The sequence below is a fragment of the Pipra filicauda genome, unplaced genomic scaffold (genome assembly GCF_003945595.2).
Source record: "Pipra filicauda isolate LSUMZ 115617 unplaced genomic scaffold, ASM394559v2 scaffold19_size4547281_pilon, whole genome shotgun sequence".
In the NCBI taxonomy this organism is placed as follows: domain Eukaryota; kingdom Metazoa; phylum Chordata; class Aves; order Passeriformes; family Pipridae; genus Pipra; species Pipra filicauda.
The window spans coordinates 3214538-3239542 of record NW_024104309.1 but is presented as its reverse complement, the minus strand read 5'-3'; the positions used below and the strand labels follow the sequence as shown (position 1 = coordinate 3239542).

Genomic DNA, 25005 nt, shown 5'->3' with positions numbered 1-25005 from the left:
TGTGCCAGGTGAAAGCAAGAGGTTGGAGTAAGATGCTGTTTCTGGCACTCAAAGCTGTTTTGCAGATCCATAAGGGGGAGATGCGATAACACATGGTGGGACCCAAACCAATCCATTTATATAGTGCAGGAGACTTGTCTCATCCCAGTTCTAGTGAGAACCTGGTCATTCCCAACCCCAGCTCCCAACACCTCCTCTCCCTGTGCCAGCTGCCCTCCCACCTGCTGCTGCCACAGGGCTCCCACACCTTTCCTCGACAGCAGAAACAAGACAGTCTATTTGACTTTCTAGACCTTACATCCTTTCTTTTCCTTTCTTGGGAGAAGCAGAAGGGGAAGGTTGGAGGTAGGCTGCGTGCCTGGAATTGACTGGGAACTGGGAAAGGGGGAGCAGTGACAGGTGTCTGCTGTGTGCAGCATTACTTTCAAAGCACTCTCAGTTCGCACGTGTTATTTGACTGTTTTGTGGTACTTTTGTTTCCCTAATGCTTGGCTCAGATTCCCATTTCCTTTCCCAAGCTGCTGCTATATCCAAAAGCTTCCTCCCCAGGCCTCTGTTGTACTTTGAGAGAAAAACACATCTCACAGGCTTCTTGAATATTTTGCCCTCTCCACCAAAACCATCTCCCACACACGGTTACCTCAACTCCTTGTCTTTGCACTCCGGGCTTTATTCCTGCACCTCTCCTCCAGGGCCCCCCTCTCACAAACATACAAACCTCCCACTGCAGTGCTTGGCTCTTCAGGAGTTACCAGAAAAGGCGTAAGTAAACAGGGTCAGGGCTGAGCACAGCTCGGCTCAGGCTTCCTGCACAGCTGAGTGCCTCCTCTCTTCCTTTCTCCCTCAGACACACACCTGCACATTTTTTTCTTCAGTGTCTGAAATTGCCTTTACATCTAGTCTCAGAAAGCAGAAAAAACAGTTCTTCTGTATGTGGTTGTTCACCTCATGCTCACCAGGATTTCTGCCAGTGCAAAGGCCCTTCCACACTGAGGCATCACAGGTCCTCATCCTCAGGTCTTCCCTCTGCAAGGCTGAAGGCTGCCTGATCTTCCCCAGCATCACTTCTGGGTTGGAGCTCAGGGAACAAGAAAGCTTACAGTGAGACTAACAGTGGAGTACTTAAATCACTTGCAAAGCAGGCTGCAGAGGGCAGTCAGCTTTCTGTTCCAAATAACAGCAAACAGTGATTTAGAGAGGTACCTGTTCTGTGTCCTCTCAGGTGGGGCTGACAACAGGCAGATACTCTCCCCTCCTTCAGTAGCTGTAAGCAATTCCTGAAGTCACCTGACAGTTTATCTGTAGTAGGGTTTAGGCTTTTCACCTCCCAAAGTCCCTTGCCCAGCTCTGAGATGACTGACTGCAGGTTGAGCAGAGGGAACCAGCTTTGGGTGGGAGCAGAAATATGAGCAGGAAAGAACTGAGAAGAGGAGGGAAAGGTAGCACAACTCATTACATCCATACCCTCATTATACACACGTTACACATCCCAGCACATGACATTTAGGTGGTATAAGTGTTATCAACATGCTGATCCAGGTCACATGTTGCCCAGAAATACAGATGCTTACATCAACTAGGGACCATTAAACTCATTTCTTGGAATAAAGACAACAAAGAATTAATTTTAAAAATCTTTATGTGAATATAAAAGAACTCTTTCCAAAGAAAAAAATAAAACCAAAAGTTTAAAAATTAGTGCAATTTTCAAGTTCTATGCAACACAGTGTTTACATTTGTTTTAAACAGAAGATGTAGACACCGATACACCGAAAACTTTAAGTCTAGCATTAGGGGAAGGAAAAAAAGAAACATGTAAGAAAATTACTGTACTAGACATTACCAACTCTTAAACAATTGTTTTTATTTTCTAATTTCTAATCTATTTATGGCTACCTAAATAGAACATCAGTATTGCTTATATTACTTATTTCCAAGTAATTGTATATCATATAAAATAAAATACCCATATATATATATTTTTAATGAACCAAAAAATCAGGTGAAAATTTTATTTTCAGTGAATGTTTCTTAATCCACTATAATAAAGTTGTTGCAAAAGAATCTTCTCAAAACTGCTGCCTGACCCATCTTGAGTAAAAGAACTCACTAGTCCAGAATTTGTATTATTGCTATAAAACTTCTCTTCCATAGTAATCTTATATAAAAAATAATTAACAAATGATATGTCAATCAGAACATATTTGTTGTTTCTTTGGATCTGTATTACCCGTTTTACTGGAAACTGGCTAAATTACTAATAATCCTGTTTAACTTCACCAGTATTCAGTGATTTCACCTCATATTTGGATGTGTTCCTAACTGTGCTGATGGGATGGTATGAATTCATCTTGCAGCAGAGACAGTGGCCTCTTTCTTTGTCCTGCCTCAGCAGTGGTGCATAAAAGGACACCTATTGACAGAGCTCTGCTGCTACATGTTGGATACAACTGGGCTGTAAAACGCAATGGTATTAGTAGCTTTTCTGTTTGACATGAATGAAGCAAACATTAAAATTATACTCATCTAATGGTCCTTCCTGCACAGCCAGAGGAGCTGAAGTGAACACACCACCATGGCTTATAATCCAATATTTATTTCTAAAGATCAGTTCCTCATTAATAGGACATAACCCAAGTTTTACCAGTTGTAGAACAGCTGCTCTTAAACAGGTTCTCAATCCTAAAGAAACCCTTAAGTTATATTCACAGGCTTAACTTCTAACAGTTTGGAAAAGTCCCAAATAAGCAACATTTTATTCAATATCTGAAAACCTGATTAATTTTTGGCAACCCCAACGAGACTATGGGGACAAGTGTGCCCTGAAAAAGGCTGATCCCTGCCTGTAGTTTGGGATTGAAATCCTTCCATCACTAGTTAGAAGACAAACTTCCAATTAAATGATAAGGAGGTTCTTGCTTATTTTTGGTCCCAGGGTCTGCAGTTTTGAGAAGTGCAAGTCAAAGACATTTGCTCCAAGTTTGTCACTATTCAGCACCTGACAGACACTGACTGACACAGCTCTACTACTGTGAGAAGTACAACAAATGCATCAAGCCTACAAACTAGATGAGTATTTGAGGGACGTCCATGAAAGTTTCCATGCTGCAAAGAACGAGGGTTAAGAGACCCACTCAACATCATCAGTGACAGCTTCACATTTCACTACACCACACCACAGACCAGGCTTTAGGAATGTAAGCATCTTGCTAAGACTGAATCTCCTGCTCCACTGCTCACCACCATCTCCCACACTACCAGCAGAGTGAACAAGCAACTGTATCTTAAAAACACAAACTCCACTAATATCACTGCAGCAATAAAAGACCTCAAAACCCAAGAGGTAGTCCAAGCATAGAGTCCCAAAGAACAGCACCAGACAGACAAAACTCTCCAACAGCCACTTGTCTGGCACGTTCTCTGCTCTCACAACATATATAGCATGAGACTGGCTTTTAAACAGTGCTTTTTGAAGGAGGAAATCTGTTGAATGCCTAAATGTACAGCACTGTAAAACAACCACCACAACTAAGAAGCAACCTTAAGTATTAGAAATTAATACTTGCCTTTAGAAATCAAATGACAAGCCACAGTGAGAGGCATGTAAAATGAAAGACTACCCAAATTTCATAATTCAAGACTTAAATTCTGCAAAGCTGAATTCTGCTCTCAAATCAAATATGGTGAGACAGGTGTGTTTTCATTCACAAATGTGGTTGAGTTTTGTATTAGATGATGCTCTAGTACATCATCCTCAAATACTTAGTTTAAGTGTATTCATTTTATTTTACAGGCTGCTGCAATTTTATTTCATTTAACTACTGGCATAATGAATTTGTTCTAGACAGTCTGCAAAGAAGAACAGACATTGACAGGTTTCCTAAAAATACAATTCAAAACAAAAATAAGACATTTGGAAAATAAAGTGACAAATTCTGTGAAAGACAGCAACTTCCTGCACACAAATTTCAGATATCAATCCCTTTTTCAATCTTCTATCACACTATTATAGTTTATGCACTTCTCTCACTGCCAACAACTGTCAAAGCCATCTTTCATTTCTCTGCCTAGTACTCAGTTGAGAATAACTGAAGTGAAAACTACATTTAAAAAAGAAAAATTAATTTCCATGCACAGGGTTGTATAAATAGGTTGAAATAAATGGGGCTCCTTCCCACCTAATTCCCCTTCTGCAAATAAATGCAGCATATGAATATGCCAGACTTTAAAATACAGCCCAGACTTTTGAATTATTATTATAGCTTTCTCTTACACAGGAAAAGACAAGCTTTTTTGGCTTAAGTGAATTCAGCATCTTAAAGACATGTTTTCTTTAGTGTGTATATGCACAAACTTAAGCTTTTTTTTTTAACTAAACTGAGTAATTCTGCTTCTTACGAAACAAATCCCGTCTTCTGTACTGGTACTATACCTTTATTTTCTTTTTCTATAAATGCAAGTATTTTCTTGCATTTAAAACTGTACTTTCTTTCTAAAAAAACCTGTATTATTTTAAAACATGGTACCAATCTTTTAAATCTATTTTTAGAAGAGCCCAGCAAAAATGCCCAATATTGCCAGTTTCCTGAAGTAAATTTTTGCATAACATCTTCCCATTATAAAAGTCAACTTTCTAGCCCAAACCCATTAAATAAAGTTTTAAATATATAGTGCCAAATTTCATATTTACAATATAATCTGAAGGCAAATATAAATCTTTTACGTTGTGCTTGTAAATAGGTACTGCAGTTATCAAATCTACTTGGAAAACTACGTGCTACCTTCTACACACACCACTGGTGAAATTAATCACTCCTTGATAGTTCTGATGTTGAATTTGCAGCTGCCCAGTTCTAACCTCCTCTTTCCTCAAGTAAAGTGGAAGCTATAAAACATTTAAGGACACTTTAGCAGGTAAGTTTTCCTCATGGTCCTTGTGGTTTAATCAGATGTTGCCCCTGGTACTTTAACAGTGAGATTCCTCCTGCTGGTGGTGACGTGACGTTGCTGAGCCAGGAAGGAGCGTCCAGGCCCATCTTTGCAGGCACCACTGCTGCCAACCAGCCTTGCTTCCATACCCAGCTTCTGCAGAGTCAGGCTCTGCAAAACAGTTAAACAACAACTTAAATAATAGCAAAAACGGAAGAAAAAAGCCCTGCCATCTTTCATACACAAAGCTCATCCTTATTTAGTATGCACACAGAAATTCTTTTACTGGATTTCTTAGATTAACTGAAATGTAACTGTCGCATTTAGCAAAATATGTTTTTCTGATACACCAACAAATGAATTTTTGACCCACCTTGTTATACCACGCAGTTACAATTAGCTTTTCCTCATAATCACGTAGCTTAGCCAGTTTGTATTCATTCTACAAGGAGACAAGAGGGAAGATAAGCTCAATTAAAACACAAATTTTATCTGCATAAACTTATGGCAGCCCATAGAGTGAAACAGAGGCAGCAGAAATGCTTCAATATGCAAAATAACTAGAAAGCTTAGAAGTATAAATAAAGATACTTCCATTAAAGACTGAGAGATAAATTATCAGACTACTTCAAAGAGGCTAAACTTCATAAAAGTTGCAGTTAAAAACACAGAAACAACTCAGAAATATACTCTGAGGGTTTGTGTGGGGTGTATCAGAAAGTCTATAAATAATTCAGTAATCTTTCCAACTGAAAAGACAAGAATGTACTTCCAGCAGCTGACTATTCTTATTGTGTTACTGAACTGCTATTATATAATATACTTAGAACATCTTGCATAAAAGCAATCTGAGGCCACAGCATATATATAGTTAGACCTATCAGCCTACTCATCTGTGTTGAGAAATTCTGTATTTGTCCAGGTAACTATTTAACTAGACCCATCAATATTGCTGTAAAACTGAATGCATTTCTCCATTTTTTTTGATATTTGGACTACCGTCAACAATCCTTTCAGAATTTCAGCCAAGCTGAAATCCTGAATCATTACTGAATCATTAGGAAACAGTATCTTGACTGTCTAATATCAGGACAGAACACATTACAAGTTGTTACTAAATATATGTAAAATTTTTACCTCTAGTGCTTCAATTTTTTTGTCTTTCTCCAGTATCTGTTTTCTGAGCAACATAATTTCTGCTGATGCTGGATTTAGCTTGGGGTCTAAGGTTTTTATCACCTGGATAAGGCAAAAAACAAGAGCATAACAAGTCAGGTTTGATTCTCAACAGCTCTGCACCTCATCTGCTCAGAGAAGGAATATGGAAACAGTCTGGGCACTGCTCAGGGAATTATGATGAAAATTAGGCTGTTACACTGTTAACAGAGACCAAAGGGTACAAAGGAATTATCAATGTACCTCATGTTTAGTATAAACCCCATTCTCTCATACACTTAACTGACTGCAGTTGAGCAATTTGATTAAGAATGCCATTTTTAATTGGGAGGTGGGGACACACACATTCAAATCAATCTGTTTAACAATTTATGAGGGAGGAATGTGTATGTTCAGAAATAAGCCACTTACATTTCTTGCTTTCTCAAGGTACATTTTATATCTTTCTTCCATTGCTTTCATATCCTCATCTTTTTTTCGTAAAGCTGCTTCCAGCTCTCCAATCTTCTGGGCTGTTTACAGAAATTACCAACAAAGACATACAAAATAAAAACAGATGTGGTACTTTCAAGGCTTCTGAGTTCCCTTGATTTCAACACTCTCAAAATAAACCTTCTGGCTACTACAGAGTTCTCTAAGTTATGATTTTTGTCTCAGTTGTCCCACCTGACCCTGAATTCCCATTTGGCAGAGTGCTGTGCAACAGGATCCTCTCCCTGCCCACCAGCAGGCACAAAAAAAATTCCCTCCATACACCCCATTTCATGTTTAAAGTTAAGCTGTAGCAGAAACCCCTATCCAGACAAGTATCCCATAGTCCACTGGCTACGGGAATCATTTCAGAAGACACTTAACTTATTAAAAAAAAAAAAAAAGAAAGCCAAAAGCCCAAAAATCCCACACAAAACAACTTACGGTTCTGACTGTCATCAGGCTGGAGCTCTGCAAGATCAGCCTCTTTCTTCTGTAACTCATCATGAACTTCGTTCAGCTTTTCCCTATGAATGAAAGGTTGGACTAAGGCTTAAGCTCACAAATAATTCCTTGCAGTTTTAAGAGCTGGAAGCTGAAACTTGATGGCAGAAGTGCTTAAATAACTATTTTAAGCTCTGGCAATTCTTCTGAGTTTAAACAGAAATATCAGTATGTGTTTTTGAAGAACCATAAAAGTTGTGACTCCTGAACTGAGTCTCATTTACCTAAAACTAGGAAAAAATGAACAATTAAACCCCTCCAGCAGCTCCTTAGCAGGAAGTACATCTGCTGAGAGGATGGAAGTATTCCAGAAGAATGGAATATGTTTTGAGCCCAGTAACAGTGATGCTTTTAGCAGTCTGTTGTAGAATCAGAACACTTAAAATGCTAGTGGTGGTTAAGACAGTTAAGTGGTACTAGTATTACCAGATCATCATGATCAGAGTAGACAAAACCAGAACACCAATACTTTACTCACTTTATGCAGGATTCCCAAATCAGTGGCTTAGAAAGACAAGACATCCCTGCAAAGATTTAAGCAGTTTCTGTGCTGTATTTAGCATAAATAAGCTGTTGTGGATGCATGTGCCTTACTTACATGTGTGCTGCCAACTTCTGCTTCAGGTTGCTGGACTATGAAAGGGAAGAGTTAAAATTCAGTTATATTTCAGTGTTTCATTCCAAGCAACTTTAAAGTGCTCTTACAAATCAGCCAAGAATACTTAGTATTTATTTGCTTTGACTTACTTGTGCTAAGGAAACTGCATTTTTGTAACTACATTCATATTTTTTTGCATTGCACAGAAATCAATTCCACATCCTTTTCTTTAAAGCTCTTCCTCTCGTTATACCACTATTGACTGATAAAACTAAATGTAGAAGGTAGAAGAGTTACAGTTCCTTAAAGAAGGTGGAGGAAAGGAATCACATAAAACATGAGCTTTTCAATTGAAATACAGTTGGTGTAGTGTGTTTTTCAGACACATTGAAAAATAAGCTGCACATCTAAACAAAGGGCTTGATGTTACACTGAAGGACTTAAAACAAAACTGGTATGTGTTCAAGGCCAAGAAGCCTGAACTTCTACTTACTCCTTCAGTCTTAGATCCCTGCTCCTGCAAAGTCTTTTGCAGATCTTCAATCTGCTGCTGTAATCCCCCAATACGCTCTTCATTCAGCCTTTTAGGAAGAAAAGACAGTTATTGGTCATCTGTATAGATCAGAAACAAATTTTTCTGCTTCATGTCTGGATAACAGTTTTTCAGAGGTAGATCCAGGAGGACTTAAGCCACAAAGAAACTGATTTTTAGTTTTCACTTGAACTTCTGCTGAAACAAGCACATGGAGCTTTAGTCAACATTTTATAATGAATCGTTTTAAGTTTTGAGAAACCTTAACTACCAAAAACTCTCATATTCTAATGAACTGCTTTCAGCATTAACTGATAGAGAAATTCAGACCATATCCCATGGTCTAGCAGTTTGAAGTTCTAGAAATAGAGTTTATATCTACTCTTGGTCTACTCTCAAGAATCACTCAGAACTAAGAAAAGTGTCCTAAAAGCAAGGTCTCATTTATGGTTACACTGGTGAAAGAAAAGGTACTTGGCTTCCTACACGGTGCTACACTACAGATACAGGCCACAAGGCCACTCTCAAATTCCAGAAATCACTTTTTGCTGTGTTTTAAGATGTAGTTTCACCTTTTCTCAGTTTCCAGTTCGTTCACTGTCCGGTGCTTCTGCTCCAGCTGTTCCTGGAGCTCTGCAATACGCTCATTTTCTGACCCTTCCTGTTTCAACAGGAGCATCTTATTTTCATGCTGCAGCCGAATAAACATTTCTCTGAATCAAAAAAACCCCAAAAAAAGTCCCTGTTAATTAAGAAGGTGACGAAGAGGAAGAAGTAATATTCCTGTTCGCTCTCCCAGCCTTAAAGTGTGAGTAAATCAAGTTCTGCTTAATGATATAATTGGGGTAACACTGCAATTTTTTATTAAAAGGTAACTTTAAATATTGTGATGTTTGCAAATTGTAAGAGATATGAACAAAGTTTTAAGTTGTCACTCCAAACCCAGATTTATTTACATCAATCTGATATGTTTTTAAGAAAAATTAATTGTAGTATAGGAAAATAATAATTAACGGCTACATGGTGGTCTGAATAAGCATCATGGAGGCAAAGCAGGAGTTGGGATACAGAGTCATGATCCTTCCTGGAGACAGCGACAAGCCCCACCCATGAACATCCCAAAACAACCTCTACCTTTTGGTCTCACCTGTATTCCACTGGCAGAATTTCAGCAGCAAGATTCTCATGGCTTTTAACACGAGAGCCACCTGAAATCACATGGGAAGTTTAATTAACACACTCAAAGAAATCTCTAATACAAATAAAAAAGCCTCTGAAGGTACAGCAATACCTGTTTGACTCAGGTGATCCTGCTGCATCTGTGAACACCGGAGCTCTTCATTTGTTTCTTTTAATGCATCACACTGCACTATCAGTCTCTAACAAGACAGATTTGAGGTGGAGTTAAGTCAAACTGCTCCATTTTAAGAGCAAATAACAATAAGTAGAACTAATATTGACACATGCACTTTTCAGGTTGGACTTGATGATCTTGGAGGTCTTTTCCAACCTGGATGATTCCATGATTCTTTATTATATGTGTATACACACACACACACACACACACACACACACACAGTTTTTATGAAGATAACTAATTCCAGGAAGATTTTCCTCCAGTAGAGCATTTAAGAGAGACATTAGGTGCTCAAATAAACTCCCTTAGAGAGACTTACCTCTTTTTCTTTGATTAAAGCTTCATGTTTTTCTTCAAGTCTCTTCATTTCAAATGCCAGCTTATCAGCTCTTTTGGATTCTTCAGACAGTTTGTTATGAAGCTCTTGGACCTTTTCAGAAAAACAGTGTATGAATATTGCAAGATGCTACTTCTGAAAGCTATATTAAAACAGTCACTCCTGTCCAGTTCAGCTAAAATAAAAAAGCTAGTCCCTCAAGCTTATGAGAGGGAAGATGGGACAGGAGCCTGTGTGCTTTGGGGTTTTTTTTGTTAGTTGGTTGGTTTGGGGTTTTTTTTATATTTAACTCTCTCTTTTAATTACTACTGAAATTAAAATAAAACTACAGTTTAAAATACATTTCCATGAAGAAATATAAGAATACAAGCATGTAGTGACAGGACAAGGGTGAATGGGTTCAGATTGTAAAGAGAGAAAATTTAGGTTAGATATATGAAATTCTTTCCTGTGAGGGTGGTGAGGCCCTTTCCTGTGAGGGTTGCCCAGGGAAGCTGTGGCTTCTCCATCCCTGGAAATGTTCAAGGCCAGGTTGGATGGGGCTTGGAGCAACTTGGTCTAGTGGAAAGTGTCCCTGCCTATGGCAGGGGGTTGGAACAAGATGATCTTGAAGGCCCCTTCCAACCCAAACCATTCTGTGATTCTGTGATTCCTTACAAGTGACCTCAGTAATAGCTGAGCAACCTCTCCCAGAAGACAGTAAAAAAGAAAAGTTCGCAAACCATGGACTCTCACATCAGTTGAGAGGGCAGCCAGTTAAGCTTCCCAGTTTAACAAACAGGGGAAAACCCCAGAAGTGAATGGTAGCATATGAAAGAGTTTTCATAAATAAGAAATTCTAAGGGGATGACACAGGTTAAGCCCATGGGCTGTTACATTAAGCTGTTCCCAAGTATCTGAGGAAAAATTAATATATCCAGTGTAAGTGTGGCCTCACCTGTCGTTTGTAGGTCTCCAGCTGGGCTCGTGCTGCATTGGCTTTCTTCAGCTCATCCTCCAGGCTGACTGTGTTGTGCATGTACATCATGTTGGTCTCCTGCAGCGACTTGACCTGTCTGCGGAAGTCGTTCAGATCCTGCAGCTTCTTCCGATACACTTCCACAGTTGATTCCAGCTTACTTGCCTTGTCTGCAGTAGCCCTTAAAGTATGAACAGGAATTAGAACAGAGAGCATGTTTCTTCAAAAGCTTACAAAAGCCCAATTCTGCTGTCATGAGCATTCAAGCTATTTTCAAAGAGAGATGCAACACGCTTAGCAGCACTTACATCTTACTGCTTTATTTTTAAATGTATAATCAGCATAAACTTGCTCATAAAAATTGAAATCAGCACAGGGTTTAAGTGGGAGTAAGACTGACAGTTGTATGCAAGAGGTATGAGCAAGGGTTAGTGTGTCAAATACCCCCGGGGAATTCTGTGAGGTGCAATGTAAATGCACCACACCCTGTGCTAGATAGTCTTCTCAAACTGCTGGTACCTGGGAAGGAAAACCACACAGGTGTTCTCATTGTGGGATTATACATAATGAAAACATAATTGCACTATGAGAATGGTCATTAGCAGATATGACCAAGACTTAATCAGCTTATCACTAACAAAAATCCACACAGTAAGAAAATACTGGAATCATAAATTTCAAATTATTCTAATATTTGTGTTTAATATCTGCATTCTCATATCATTAAAAACTGGTACAAAAAATTTTGGAAAAAAAATCTATAGTTAACATTTGTTTCAGATATTACTTAAGAATCACTGTAAGTTAAGCCCCTGAAACCAATTTTCTTTTATGTTTTATTGATAATATTTTATGAATAGCAGACCTGCTTTCACAGTGTGAGTTCTTGGGTGGTCTGGTATTTTATACAGTTTACACAAGCTGGAATGTTACCTTAAATTCTCATAGAGGTTACTTTGTATTTCATCTTCATTTTGTTAATGATCTCCCTAACCTAAATCTGGCCTAGAATGCTGACACCAAAATTGTGTCTAGCTGTATATATGCTTTTCTACTTTAGAACTTCAACTTTCCATCCCACATGAAGAAGTATAAGTTCTGTAGTCATTAATTCTGCTTTAATTAATTCTATGTGTTATTCTTGTCAAACAACAGAGGTTTGCCTGAAAGCTTCCACTTCATCTCTGCTTTGTCAAACACCTCATCCAGGTAAGATCTGCAGAAGTAACACCTCCAAAAAATCTTGTTAAATATAAAGCCTTGGATTTAGTCATTAAATCCTCCTAATGTGTGTGTATGTGGAGCTCCCCCTACTACATACCTAAGAATATCATTTTCATCTTTCAAGGCTCTAGATTCTTCTGCCAGAGAGGTCAGTTCATTGTTTCTATGTTGCAGTTCAATCAGTTGTTTTTCTAGATCTTCACAATGGACACGATAATCATCTTTTGCAGCTTCAAGCCTACCAGATCAAAAACAGGAACTCTGTTAGGAAAATTTTGTTATTATACAGTTCTCATTTAGTGCTAGAATTATTAAAAATAAGACAAAGGAAAACTGTTAAGTCACTAGAAAAATGGTATTGTAAACATGGACCTTTTTACTGTCTACCTGTTAAATCATAATGGATTGTTCACTACAAATCTGCCACATCAGTATGAAGGGATCACATGAAAAGTGATTTTCCCCCACTACGTATCACAGAGAGAAAGACTAATATGTGAAAGAAAAGAGTACAGTAAAGAGATATGATGGTGTTAGGCGGGTTGGGGTTTGTTTTGTTTATACACCAATCACTTGAGCATTCATTTTCTGTCCTCCCTCTCCTTTTTTGAAGTATCAGAGGGCTATACCAAAGTATATTACCAAAGTAATATCTTTTACAAGTAACAGTGTCTTTTTCTTTTTAAATATAAGGACTGTCTTTAAAATATGCTTATACAGCACTAGAAAGCTTTTAATGCAATAGAAATTGAGATGGAAAATCTCAAAAGAGTATCAGAAATTCTCAGGATATATTAGACAAGTGAGGGATTTTTGAAGGAAATAATTTAATACCTGAAGTTTTCTTCTTGCAATTGCTCCAGCTGCAACTGTGCATTGAAATACTTTTTTGCAACCACAGTATTTGGATCATCAAGAGAGTCGTCTAATTGCTCTAGTCTGTCATTCATAATCTCATTTTCTGACATCAAGCTGTTTTTTTCATCCTGGAGGGCGGCTACCTAGTACAGATAAAACAGCATCAACACTGTAAGACCTGTCCAAAGAACTCAAGCAAGGCAGCAGGATGTCACCAAATTAGTTTATGAAAAAGGCTGAGCGCTTAGAAATTTTAGAATGTAGTTTTACAGAGCACACTTGAGCATACAGATGCTTTAGTGTATGACAGTTATGAAGCACTAAAGGAAAAGTCCTTCTAAAAAAAAAAAAAGACAATATTTTGTAACTGAAACCACAGTAAAGGCACACAAAGTGATATGGAGAGGAACTGGAACTTTCATTAAAAACACCACGGACGCCGTACAAAAAACTCCAGAACTGGTGCAAAGGTTACTCTCCATCTTGCTTGTACTGGACAATAAGCAGCAGGATGGCATGGCCAGCACACCCAGGGACTGCCGTGCTCAGCAGTGAATGGCTGCGGGTTCGGAAGCGGTTTCAGGCGCCGTAAGCACACACGCAAAAGAAAACCTGGCCAGCTTCAGAGAGAGCATGCACTGGGCAACAGTCAGATACTGGGTGCTCACAGCTAAGCAAATGAGGATACAACACTTCACTGGAAGTATATTAACAGCCATAAAATGGGGAAGGATTAGGAGGGTAGAACCTTTAAAGTTTTTCTAGTGAAAGCTGTTGTGTTAATTTTAACGTCCTGTCAAACACAAGAGCACGTAGCATGTGTTAGTCAACTGGCATTTAAACAGGGACAATATGCTTTTTGGGTTATGTTTTCCTGAATCAGAAAGTAAACCTACCTTTCTTATACTCTTGGAAAATATCAAGGAAGACTGAGACCTTACAAGTGAATTTATTAAGAATTAGTTTAAATGAGAAGTGTCAGTCAATATTACGGCTTCAAATAAATAAAATTAAAAAAACATATCATGATATTATAAAATAGATACAACCTAGAGTATGCAATATTAAGAAACAATTTGTTTGTGATCATAATTTTAAAGTCTATCAGTCAAACAGATATAAAAATCAAACAGTAGTTAATCTACCACTTCATTAGGTGCTGGCTTTCTGGGTTCACTCCTTTTTTACAATACCAGATGTAATTTACTATTTGCATTCACAGAAACATCTGTGAGTAGAGAGCATATCTGAGCCTTGCTCAGCAAAACACTTCCTGTTTAAGGTTCAGCCACTCCTTAAGCATGTGCAACATTCAGACTTCAAGAATAACATTAAGACATCTCCCATGTCAGACTTAAAAAAACCTTAAAATCAAACTATGACACAACTCGGAGCAAGTTTTACATCTTTTCTCAGTTCTTTTCTGATAGTTTTTTATTATTTCAGCATAACAGAAGTGGTGTCAAAGTCATCACAGATTATAGAGAGATATTTTAAACACACATCACAGTATTACAGAGTGTGGTGACATTAACTCCTCTGTTTATACTCAGCAGTACCTTTCCCTTAAACACCTTTCACCTGTCCCATACTATGTTATGAGCAACTGGCTTTGCATAACTTATGATTAATTAATAGAGAAATCTGGAAAGACAAGTTTGTGGGAGACAGGTGAAAGCCCGGGACTTCTGCAGATTCTGTTCAGTTTTATATCTCTGTTCTCACTAGGAAGCCTTACTGCTGCCTCAAGAAAAAAGAAAATTAAATAGCAATTCCATTATAACAATAGCTTCCTGGGCATGGCAACTAGCTCTGAGCTACTTCATATACAAGTATTCAACTTTTTCAATTGTCACTGCCTGTGAGAAACGTAAAGCTGGCCTCTGCTTTTGTGGGTGTTCATTTTCAGATGCTCACACAGCCAGTACAGCCCTTTGGCTCCTCTAAGAAGATACAATCCAAATGTTCTCTTTGTGCAGAGCCAAATTTGAGATGAAGTGCCTTGCCAGATAAAACTCTTTCTATTCTCAGATTATTGTGCCATAAAAGAGGAATCACACTTAAGAGTATCAAATGGATTCTTTTTTTCCTTTAAAAAGTTGATTGAAATGCAAATTTCTCTTTATTGTTACAAAATCCTCTCTACTTTTTCTCAAGAGTGACTTGATTAACTGCTATATCCATTAAAAACAAAAATAGGTCTATTATTAGTGTTGTTTGAAAAAGTCAGCAAGGATCTATTAGTTTCCATTATTTTATCCAAAAGTATCCTCCATGCTACACTTGTGCATGACAAAAAGTTAACAAATTTTAGATAAATTTCAAAATTTAGTCTTTCATCAACTCCTATTCAAACAGCATCGTTTTCCTGTGATTAAATCTAATGACTGGTTATTACATGAACTGGATTTTTTGGACACAGTACAAAAGACTAGAGGAAACTGATTAAAAATGAGAAGGGCAATTTTTACAACCATGAGAACATTGTTTTAACACTACCTGCTACTAAAGGTAAACAAAGGTAAGAGATCAAAGACCATCTGAGGTAACAGCTGGCACAGGACCTCAGCTTACACTTCCATTGGAAAACATTCCCCAGTAACTGCATTTTGGAGTACAGAATGATTGCTTTTCCCCCACAAGAATTCTCCCCCACAGAAATTTAAATAATGCAAAATTCACTTTGCCCTTCACTTCTGCATCTTAATAGCAGCACCACTACATATTAAAGAAGTAAGCAACTTGCTGTTTCTTACCTGCAAATCAAGCTCTTGACATCTTTGTGCCAACTCTTCTTTTTCTGCTAACGCTTCCTGAAGATCCTCCAAGGCTCTTTTAAGCTTTCAAGAAATAAGACAATCACTGTGGCCCATATCCAAAGTGCTCACAGTTGTAGCTTACAAAACAACTTAACTGCTTATATGAACTGTTTAAGAAGTATGTCAGGTGCACACACTGACACAGAAACCTATATATACACTGTTACATCAGGATCCCTGCTCATTTCACTTGTCTCCTAAGTGACTGCCACACGTAACAAGTAAATTATTGAAAAACAGCAAACACAGCAACTTGAGCTAAAGGCATAACAAAACCAAATACAGGAGCATTCACGTGATCACAATTTCAAAATCCCTGCCTGTTAAAGAAATGCCTGCCCTTCATCTTAGAATAGAAATACTGATGCTCCTTTATGAGCAGCTACTTGTAAAGACAAGTTTCATTTTATGTGTAACTTGTAGTGTTATCAAGACTTTCCATGACCCCTTAACAATAACCTGAAGTGTTCAGCCTGGCATGGCTGAGCCTTGATGTACCCTCACCTCTTCTTGCACTGACCAGTTTTACCCCATCCAGTAAGACGACATAGCAGGCACTGATTTTTTTTTTTTTAAGAAGCTATAGAACAGCAGATAACTTTTTACTTAATTAGCACTGAAAAACAACATTACTTCACTTAAAGGATGGCAAGAAACCAGCTTATTGTTCAGGTTTGATCTACAACAGGGACAAATATTAGGCAGTTACCTGCTGTTCCATTTCACTTGATGCATCACAGGTGGAAGGACTCGTTACTTCCTTGCTCATGAGCTACAAGAGGAGGCCACAGGAAAAAAGGTTAAGTTAGAGGTTAAATATCTGTAAATTCACTGCCTACAGAGTACCAATTGTATTTTCCACTATATCATTCTGCATTCCTTCAATATGTCAAAATAGATTAACAGTAATAATAAAACCCACCTCATGACTGGTAAAGGATTTAAACAAATCTAGAATAAGATTACATTTTTTACCTCTCCCTCCCTTCCCTCCCTCAAAAAAAAAATCAAGTTAGCAGTAATATCTTATTGGATGAATCTGTGATCTGTTGAAGTTAAAATGGAGTGAACCAGAGGACAGGATTTCAGTCAATTAAATTAACAGTCATCACACTTCTTTGTACTCCGTTAATTGCCACTAAGCAAACAATGGGAACATTAACACTGCTCTCACTGATCTCCAGTACAAAGAGGTACACAGTGTATCTGTCAACAATTACAGGGCTTTATTTTTCACTCAGGAATTACTGTATTATTTCTAGACCTTCTTCAGAAATTTTAATTAATCAGAAGACAACAATCAAGAGGTTTATGGATTTCTTTCTACCAATAGGACCCCTGCACCTCTAAAGACTATCCAGTCGATTTAAATCTGAGTTTTAAAGCCTATTACCAACTCCACTCACACCTTGATGAGGTTGCAGTTACACACCACCTTTTCTTCAAAGTCAGTATTTAGTTTCTCCACACCTTTCTCCACACTCTGCTTCAGTCCTTAAGCTTACAAATGTGAGTGACTGCAGAGCTAAGCCGTGAGCTGGATCTCCAAGATGATCCAACCAAAACCAAATTAAAACAGGAGGAAGAGCACACTATAACAGGAATGGAAGAGATGTAGCTGCAAGCTTGTAAATCAGAAGCTGGAATGGTCCTTCCGTAACAATGCAGCCTCACAGACACAATCAGGTTAATTCTGGGACCAAGACTATAACACTGGGACATTTCAGAACCTGACTCCAGTATAATCAGTGGTTGGCAACTATACACATTTCTTGTGTGGAATGAAAAATCTTAAGCATTTGTTGTATGTTTGGGCACATGAGACTAAAATCAAAACCCCTTGGTTGGAATCTGGGGCCTCTTGGTCCTGAACCTCCCAAATAATTTAGGAAAGTACTTACAGTCTTCCCTGTAAGTTCTTTCATTCAAGCAAAGGTCAAAGATAACAAATAGATATTTGGACTTCTCAACTGACAGCATTAGGCTGTGAACTGTTACCTACCTCTTGAATGGCTGTCATGACAACATGCTGAACAGACTCTTCAAGGGTCATGATATTTTGTATGTGTTCTGTGAAAAACAATTTGCAGTGACTCATGACCATGTTCATCTTAACAGCTTGAGTAATGTGATAAAGTGTTTGCAGAAAGATCCAGAAGAAACTATTATCTATAAAGCTCCTTCAGAACAGGTCTTTTTGTTCAGAGGACTACTGTTAACCAACAACATTATTATCCAGTAATATGGTATAAACACAAGAGATTATAAACTCTTAACTGCACAAATTAATATTCTGCATAACAGAGTAAGGAGCAATGCCATCAGAGCATGGAGCATTAGCTCTTGTATGGGGAGAGAAAACAGCCAATTCAATTTTGAGACTCTGCAGACAAACAAGAGACAGTTCCCAATGTAAGTTTTTAATTTAATTTGTTAGATTTGCATTTGAATAGTAAGTTTTACATCTTATTTTAATAAGTACAAATAATCCTCAAATGCTTTAGACTGTTTTTTTAAACCTACTTGAACAAAGTTTTGAGTTTTATCCAAAGAAGTTTCCCACAGATTTTCCTTTAAGTGAACTCCAGTTTCAGAATAGGAATGTAACATATTAAAAATAGAGACTTTCTGACACATAAGAAAAAAGTTTCTATGTCTCTTATACCTTAACAATCACTTGTCAAAGTCTGGTGATTGTTGAACAGGTTAAGGTAGTGCCTACCTTGTTTCCTCTCACAGTTGACTGCACAACCTAAAATAAGCTGCAGAAGCCTGCCCAGTTCAGTGGGATCTGAGTTCTCAGATATCTGGTTTAAATCTGGAATAAGCTCTTCTGAAATCTGTTGACCCAAGAACTGAAAAAAATGGAAAAAAATAATTAAGAGATAAAGCAGACTCCCACTTTTGTACAACATGAAAATCTGGTATCACGCAAAAAATCTGGACTCGGTGAGCCATGCAGAGAAAATGATCCAGAAGGATTTGTACCTTGGCTTTCAGCTTCCAAGTGAATATCATAAAACCTAAACTGGGGTTGCTGAGTCTGTTCTGTTGTGTACAAAAGGATTAAAGCTTCTCTAGACAAGAGCAAACATGAATGCACAGACTAAAGTCAACAGGATTCTGCAGCTCAGTCCTTATGACATTTACCTGGGCAGAGACACGGTTTCCAGATTATACTCCAAGAGTCTTATTTAAAATACATCTGCTCAAATTAATTTTATATTCACTCAGACCTCCCACTTAGCAGATAATCAACATACACTTTCTGCCAAAGAAGTCCTTAAGATAAATTCACTTGCCAACAAAAAAAAAAGCCAGGTGAAGGAGGGCAATAATCCATACCTCATGGTAGTAGTCCATAATTCCTTGCAGTATCTTCTTCAGATTACTGGACTAATTGTTGTGCATGAAAGGCAAAGTTACAAGCTTTAATTAAAATTTTTGATTTTGATGAAATATCCCAACAGAAAATCCCCATGCAACAATGCTGGAAGGCACTTAAAACTATCAACAGACAGTTCAAGTTCATTTAAAATATGCTTGAAAGCCTGATCTTAATTCTGTAGGTTTTGGACTGCTAGATCCCAGGACTTCATAAATTTCACTGTCTTCAGTTTTAAATACCTTTATTCTCCAGTTGTCACCAACATCATCTTTAATGCGATTTAGCCAAGAGGCATCAAACCAAGCAACGTCTCTGAAACAAAATTAAATGATTAATCAATAAGCACAGACTTAAATAAGACAGCAAATTCCCAGCATTAAATCACCAGGTGTTGAACTACAGTGTCTAATGAGGCATGAATTTCTGGAGATTGCAAGGTAAACTTATGTCACAGGAAATTCCCATCCTGCTGGTTGCATTAAGACACCTTCCAGGGCTGGGAGAATTCCCATGTGTGCTTGAGCTGGGAACAGCTGGAACACAAGGATGTGTAGATCTTTGCCATGCTGAATTTTTATACCTGAACAGCTGGAACACAAGGATGTGTAGATCTTTGCCATGCTGAATTTTTATACCTGAACAGCTGGAACACAAGGATGTGTAGATCTTTGCCATGCTGAATTTTTATACCTGACAAAGCAATCGGAATGATGCAAAGGAACATCCCTTTTTGACTAGTGCTGATATTAAGTTTGGTATCTATTCCTGCAGGTTGGACTTTCTAACATTCACCACAATTTCTAAAAGGCACTTATTGAAAAAACAGTTTGAACTACTGGCATTTTGTATTTTTTGTGTGTTTGGTTCAGAAGCCTTTTCACTTTGCCAGCATAAATAAAGATGAGTTGTTGTGGGAGGTGTTTATACACACCAAGCTGCCAAGCAGTACAATCACAACATATTTAACAACATATTAACTTTTACAACATACTGTTTATTCACTGGTCTCAAAGCACCTAATAAAGGACAATTATTATCCCAACTTGCACATGAACCAACTTGGCTGTGCAGAGGTCTGCCCAGAGCCTGTGGCAATCCAGTACCCCAAACACGTGGGAAGCAATCCTCAGCAAATCCTAAATCAATTTTTGCCATGTTTCAGGAAAAATATGATTTCTGTCCTTACACAGCACATTTTAAATCTTCACAAGCAGACAGGAGGGCTTCTGAGTTCAGGAGGGGTTTTCTTACGGGGGTGGGGGTTTGTGGTGGTGTTTAAGTAATTTCTTAATAACCAAAATTACAATTTGAGCAGGAGATGGTAATGCAGACTCGTCTTTAATTATCTTATGCCAACAACAAGTGTTGATGGGAAAAGTGAAAAAGATCATGTCATTCTTGCCTAGTTATCCTTTATACTGCAGTATAAACATATATATATATAAAAACATATATATTTATATATATATTTTTATATATATATTTTTATCACCTTCTCCATCATGTTATTATTCAACTGTTATATCATCACCAAAACAGCAATACACAGGCATATTCTATCTTCTTCTATAAACTGCCCACTCCGAGTTTCTGCCTACTTTAAAAGCAACTACATATGTCAGACACAAAAACCTCAAGGAATTAAATACCTCTTCTTCAAACTGGAGAATCAACTTACATCTGGTGAAGCACTTGTGCCATGGCAACCCCATTAGTCAGGTCCTGAACATCTCTGCAAGGTGCAGCAGTATTGAAGGTCTGCAGCTAAAACAGGGAAAAAACACTGTGTTTCTCATTCAGCAGACAAAAGGACAGGAAATTAGTTACCACTTTCCTTTTCCTCTTTAAGTTAAAGACGTCTTTTCACTTGAGGCAGCTAAAATCCTTTTTGAACTATGCAGGTTTTAAGCCAACCCAATTATCTCAGTACTTGTGACTGTTATGACTAGTAGCTTAAAAAGTTAGTACAACCACCCACGCTTTGCTTTTTCATGCCAGACCTTCTATTGTAAATCAAATTATGGAATGATAACTTGGGAAACTACAGCTGTATTTATCCATCCCTCCAATTATGTTGCAGTGCTTAGTTCTGGCCATAATTACCTAAATAAAAAATGGTATCAGAATAAGGTGTGAAATTTGCAGAGAAAAAGAATTCCAGTCTTTTACAACAAGAACTTAGTAATAGAAGTAGGATGGGATTACCTCAGTGTTAAAAATGTTTCTCCATTTTAGATATTTTGGGGTTTTTTTTAAGCTATCCCCAAGCTTATATCTAACATTATGACAGAATTAGATGTATATTTAGAGTTGCAATATTTTATTCCTCCCCAATCAATCACCTCAGAACTAACTATTCTAGGTGAGAGAGCCATTTCCATACACATGTCAGTTCATCACAGGAAAATAAGAGCCTTCTTCACCACTATGAACAAAATAGAAAGTTTGCTGTTAGTGCTACTGAAAGATGTGTACATGAAATGGAATTGGAGCAAGTACAGGTCCTTATAATCTCTGTCCATTGCGGAAATCATAAATGTAGGAGGTTTAAGAAGTCAGTGTCCTAAATTACCTTTCATCTGCAAGAGGGCTTTCCCAAATGTTCTGTCAAACACAGGCTTCTTCAGAACACACTGGTGAATGACCTTGTGTTTGGGAAATGGAGCTACTTGGACCACAGTGATGGAAAAGCAGTTTCCAGCTGTGAGAATTTGAGGCAGTTTTTGTCCAGTCTGTGTTTATAAAGAGTGACCACAACTCTGAATATTTGCTTGCTTCAAAAACAGCCAAATCAAGCCAAGAGAAAAATATGCAGAGCAAGGATTTGTTTTTACTGTTTTTCCATTTGTTTTTCGATTGAAAAAGCAGTTTAAAATCTTGTATTACGGGAAGTGAGAAGTCAGTAATCCCTTGCAGGTTACATAAAAGATTAAGTGGAACACCACAACCCAAAGCTGCTGTGACTGACAGCCCTGGTTTCTGTTACTCCAGCAGCCTCCACACCAACACAGGCACGACCACGAGTCAAAGGCTGAGCTTCCCAGAACCCACAGAATTCACAGCACAGGATTGGGATGCTGCCATGTGGATACACCCTGCTGTAAACCAAGGGAATTGCTAAGCACAGGTACTACCATTTCACCTGGGCCTGGTAAGCAAAGCCTTAGAAAACCCCATGATAGGTGACACTGCTTTATGCAGAATCTCCCAGAATAGAAACAGCTAATTAAAATTAATTATAAAGCAGGACTGACAGTCTGTTTCTCTCTATATTTAAAAGTCACATAAGGGCCTAGAAATAATATGAGAGTAGAAGTATTAATTACGGGTTCTCCAAACCTCATGCCAGCCCAATCATTTCCTCAAAATGGATTTTTAGTGTTCTAGCAAACCCCACGAAAGCAGCAGGCATGGGAAGGAGGTTGGCAGAAGCAGCCACAGACTTCAGGGCTGTAGCAGTGCTCTATTTTTTTAGTTTTACTAAATATAGCTTCAAGGACACGCTACTCACACTGAAAACCATTTTGTGAGTTCCAGCCCAAATGCACCCTGCTACTACAGGAGAAGCAAGTGTTTTTCTCTCATGTACACAGATATTATGCTCACAATAAACAGCTGAAAAATTAATTTTGCAGCTCCACCACCAAACAACTGCAGATGAAAACATGAGTGTTCACAGTGCCCAGAGGAAATCATCCTCTCCACGTCGGGAAGGTGTGCCCTCAATGTCACCTGGACAATGTGGGGTTGAATTTCTCCATTTCATACCCAGATTTTACACACTGGGGATTACAGAGCAAACAAATAGATTTTAGAGTAGCAATAAACATTCCCGTTCTTAACCCCATAATATTGATAGAATAAACTCAGCCACTGGACAGAGTTAACATCACTAACAATGCCAGTTCCATCACTACACCTACTGCTGTTAATCTTTTCCCTCCATTTCCCCCAAAACTCAGTTCAGCTGCATTTTGTTTTTTCTGCAACATCCTCAGAACTTCATAATTCAATGACACCTGGGTTGCAAAACCAACACAAAATGTTTTTATTCAAATTCTCTTTCTTCTCTGGATAATGCATGTTTTCTAATATAGAATTTGCTAAAATAAAAAGAGAAAAATAGACACTGGCAACAGAATGGAGAAAATCAGAAGCATGTGCTTGCTACATTAATGAGTAAGCAAACTGAGAAACCTTTAGAACCATAGAGCTAAAGAACTCTTTTCTCTCCAGCATTTCATTCCCACTCCCCACACCACATTTTTCCCTATTATTCACACTGAAGTTCAACTTGTGAAGGATGTTTGAAACACATCTTAGAGTGTTAACAATCAGTTTCTATAAAGTTGTAAACTAGGTCTGAGAAATAGGGTGTTAAATCTAAGAACATGCTGACAATGCCTCTGCTGAGGGTTGTATAGAAAACCTGAACACAGGGCTGGATGTTCCTTTACATTGACACAAAGCTCATCTTAAGGCCAGATTTACATTCCCTTTAAGATTCAGGATGTAATTACAGCTATGCACTGTGAAGATACTACAAATGAGAATTAGGCTTAAAATATTTTAAGCAGGAATTATAAAAATTATAAAGGAGTTCAGTACTGCTGACTTAGGGATTTTAAGAAAGAGTTCAGGAATGCAGTGATTTCTTTTGCAACTGAATCATGATGGAATTATTCTTACATGACTACTGAGAGGAAAATACAAAGTTACAGAGCACAAAACAGAAAGATTAACCCAGGTCCACAGAGGTAAGCATAAGACAACCAAAATTCTACAGACCAACAAAACCTTGGAATGTCACTAAAAGGAAAATTAAGGGAGAAAAAGAAGGAAATTGTTTTTCAGTGATTTATTACCAACTTTAACTCTTCGAAACTTCTGTGCTGCCATGCAGAAATTAAGAACACTACCTACTCTAGTAGCTACCACTTTTGCCAGTTTCATTCCTAGATTTCCGCAATGCTTCCAAAACACTCCCTTCTTCCATGATTTACACCTCACAGAGGCAAAACACCTGCTATTTCTAGAGAAAGCCTTCACACAGGTAATTGTGGCCTCCCCTGCCAAGCTGTCACACAGCAGTTCTATTTAGCAGAGCTCACTCTCACCAAAAACACTGCACTTGCAAGACCAGATTTACAGACAAGGTCACGGAAGGAGCCTGGAAAGAAAGATAAAGAGGAAGCAACGATTGATGAGTTTAACAAACACGGTTGTCCTCGATGACCTTAAAAGCCTTTTCCCACCTGAACGATTCCACAACTCTAAACCGGTGCTTCTGGCCCAGGTAACACCCCACCCCCAGGTGTGGTGTGCCTGACTAATACACGCTTTAACCAGCTGCTGTGAAACGCTCTGAGGTTTCTGCGCCCGCCAATTCAAATTAATTGCATTTATTATTATTACTATTATTATAAATTACTGAGCAGCTTCCACACTGAAGCCACCGCCGGAGAACCACTACTGGGCCCAGGCGATATTCCAACCACCACATCCACACCCCGGGGGTGCCGCAGGAACCTTCTGCGGGCTCTGAGAACAGTGTCCCGGGCAGCCCCACCGCCGCGGCCGCGCCTGTGCCCGACCCTCGGCCGGGGACGGAGGGATGGAAGAGACGGGTGGAACTCTCCCCCGCCAGCTGCGCCTCCTCGCTGCCCCCGCGGGTTCCCCAGAGGCGGCAGCACCCCCGCGCCACTCACCCAGAGGATGAGGCTGTCGCACAGCAGCGGATCCGCCGGTTTTGGCTCCATCGCGGCCGCAGCCCCGACGCCTTCACTCTCAGGCCGCCCCCGCTCGGCGGCTCCGGTCGCGGCTCCGCTCCGGCCGCGCGGCCGCGCGGGGGCGG

General features: G+C 38.7%; 1 protein-coding gene across 2 annotated transcripts; it reads right to left on the bottom strand.

Annotated features, from left to right (window-relative positions):
* Positions 1-4267: 4267 nt before the first annotated feature.
* On the bottom strand, positions 4268-24988 carry HOOK1 (hook microtubule tethering protein 1). Of its 2 annotated transcripts, none has more exons than XM_027748749.2 (22): positions 24860-24988; positions 20830-20915; positions 19391-19463; positions 19109-19159; positions 18486-18618; positions 17766-17833; positions 16473-16535; positions 15701-15784; positions 12921-13087; positions 12184-12324; positions 10842-11043; positions 9887-9997; positions 9502-9589; positions 9358-9418; positions 8783-8923; positions 8172-8259; positions 7679-7713; positions 7021-7103; positions 6517-6617; positions 6067-6168; positions 5303-5371; positions 4268-5100 (listed from the first exon to the last, which is right to left on the bottom strand). In XM_027748749.2, exons 1-22 carry the CDS (start codon positions 24908-24910, stop codon positions 4942-4944), a joined length of 2157 nt encoding a protein of 718 aa, XP_027604550.1. In that variant the 5' UTR covers positions 24911-24988; the 3' UTR covers positions 4268-4941. The 2 variants fall into 2 exon arrangements, with proteins under 2 accessions (XP_027604550.1, XP_039236512.1); XM_039380578.1 differs by lacking the exon at positions 24860-24988 and adding an exon at positions 21494-24784.
* Between the last annotated feature and the right edge of the window lie 17 nt (positions 24989-25005).

Coding starts and splice junctions, on each gene's coding strand:
- HOOK1 (XM_027748749.2), bottom strand. CDS start 24,910: ATGGAGCCAAAACCGGCGGATCCGCTGCTGTGCGACAGCCTCATCCTC. Junction 15,785..16,472: donor CAAGTGAAATGGAACAGCAG/GTAACTGCCTAA, acceptor ATTTCTTGAAAG/CTTAAAAGAGCCTTGGAGGA. Junction 6,618..7,020: donor GCCTGATGACAGTCAGAACC/GTAAGTTGTTTT, acceptor TTCTGTAAACAG/CCCAGAAGATTGGAGAGCTG.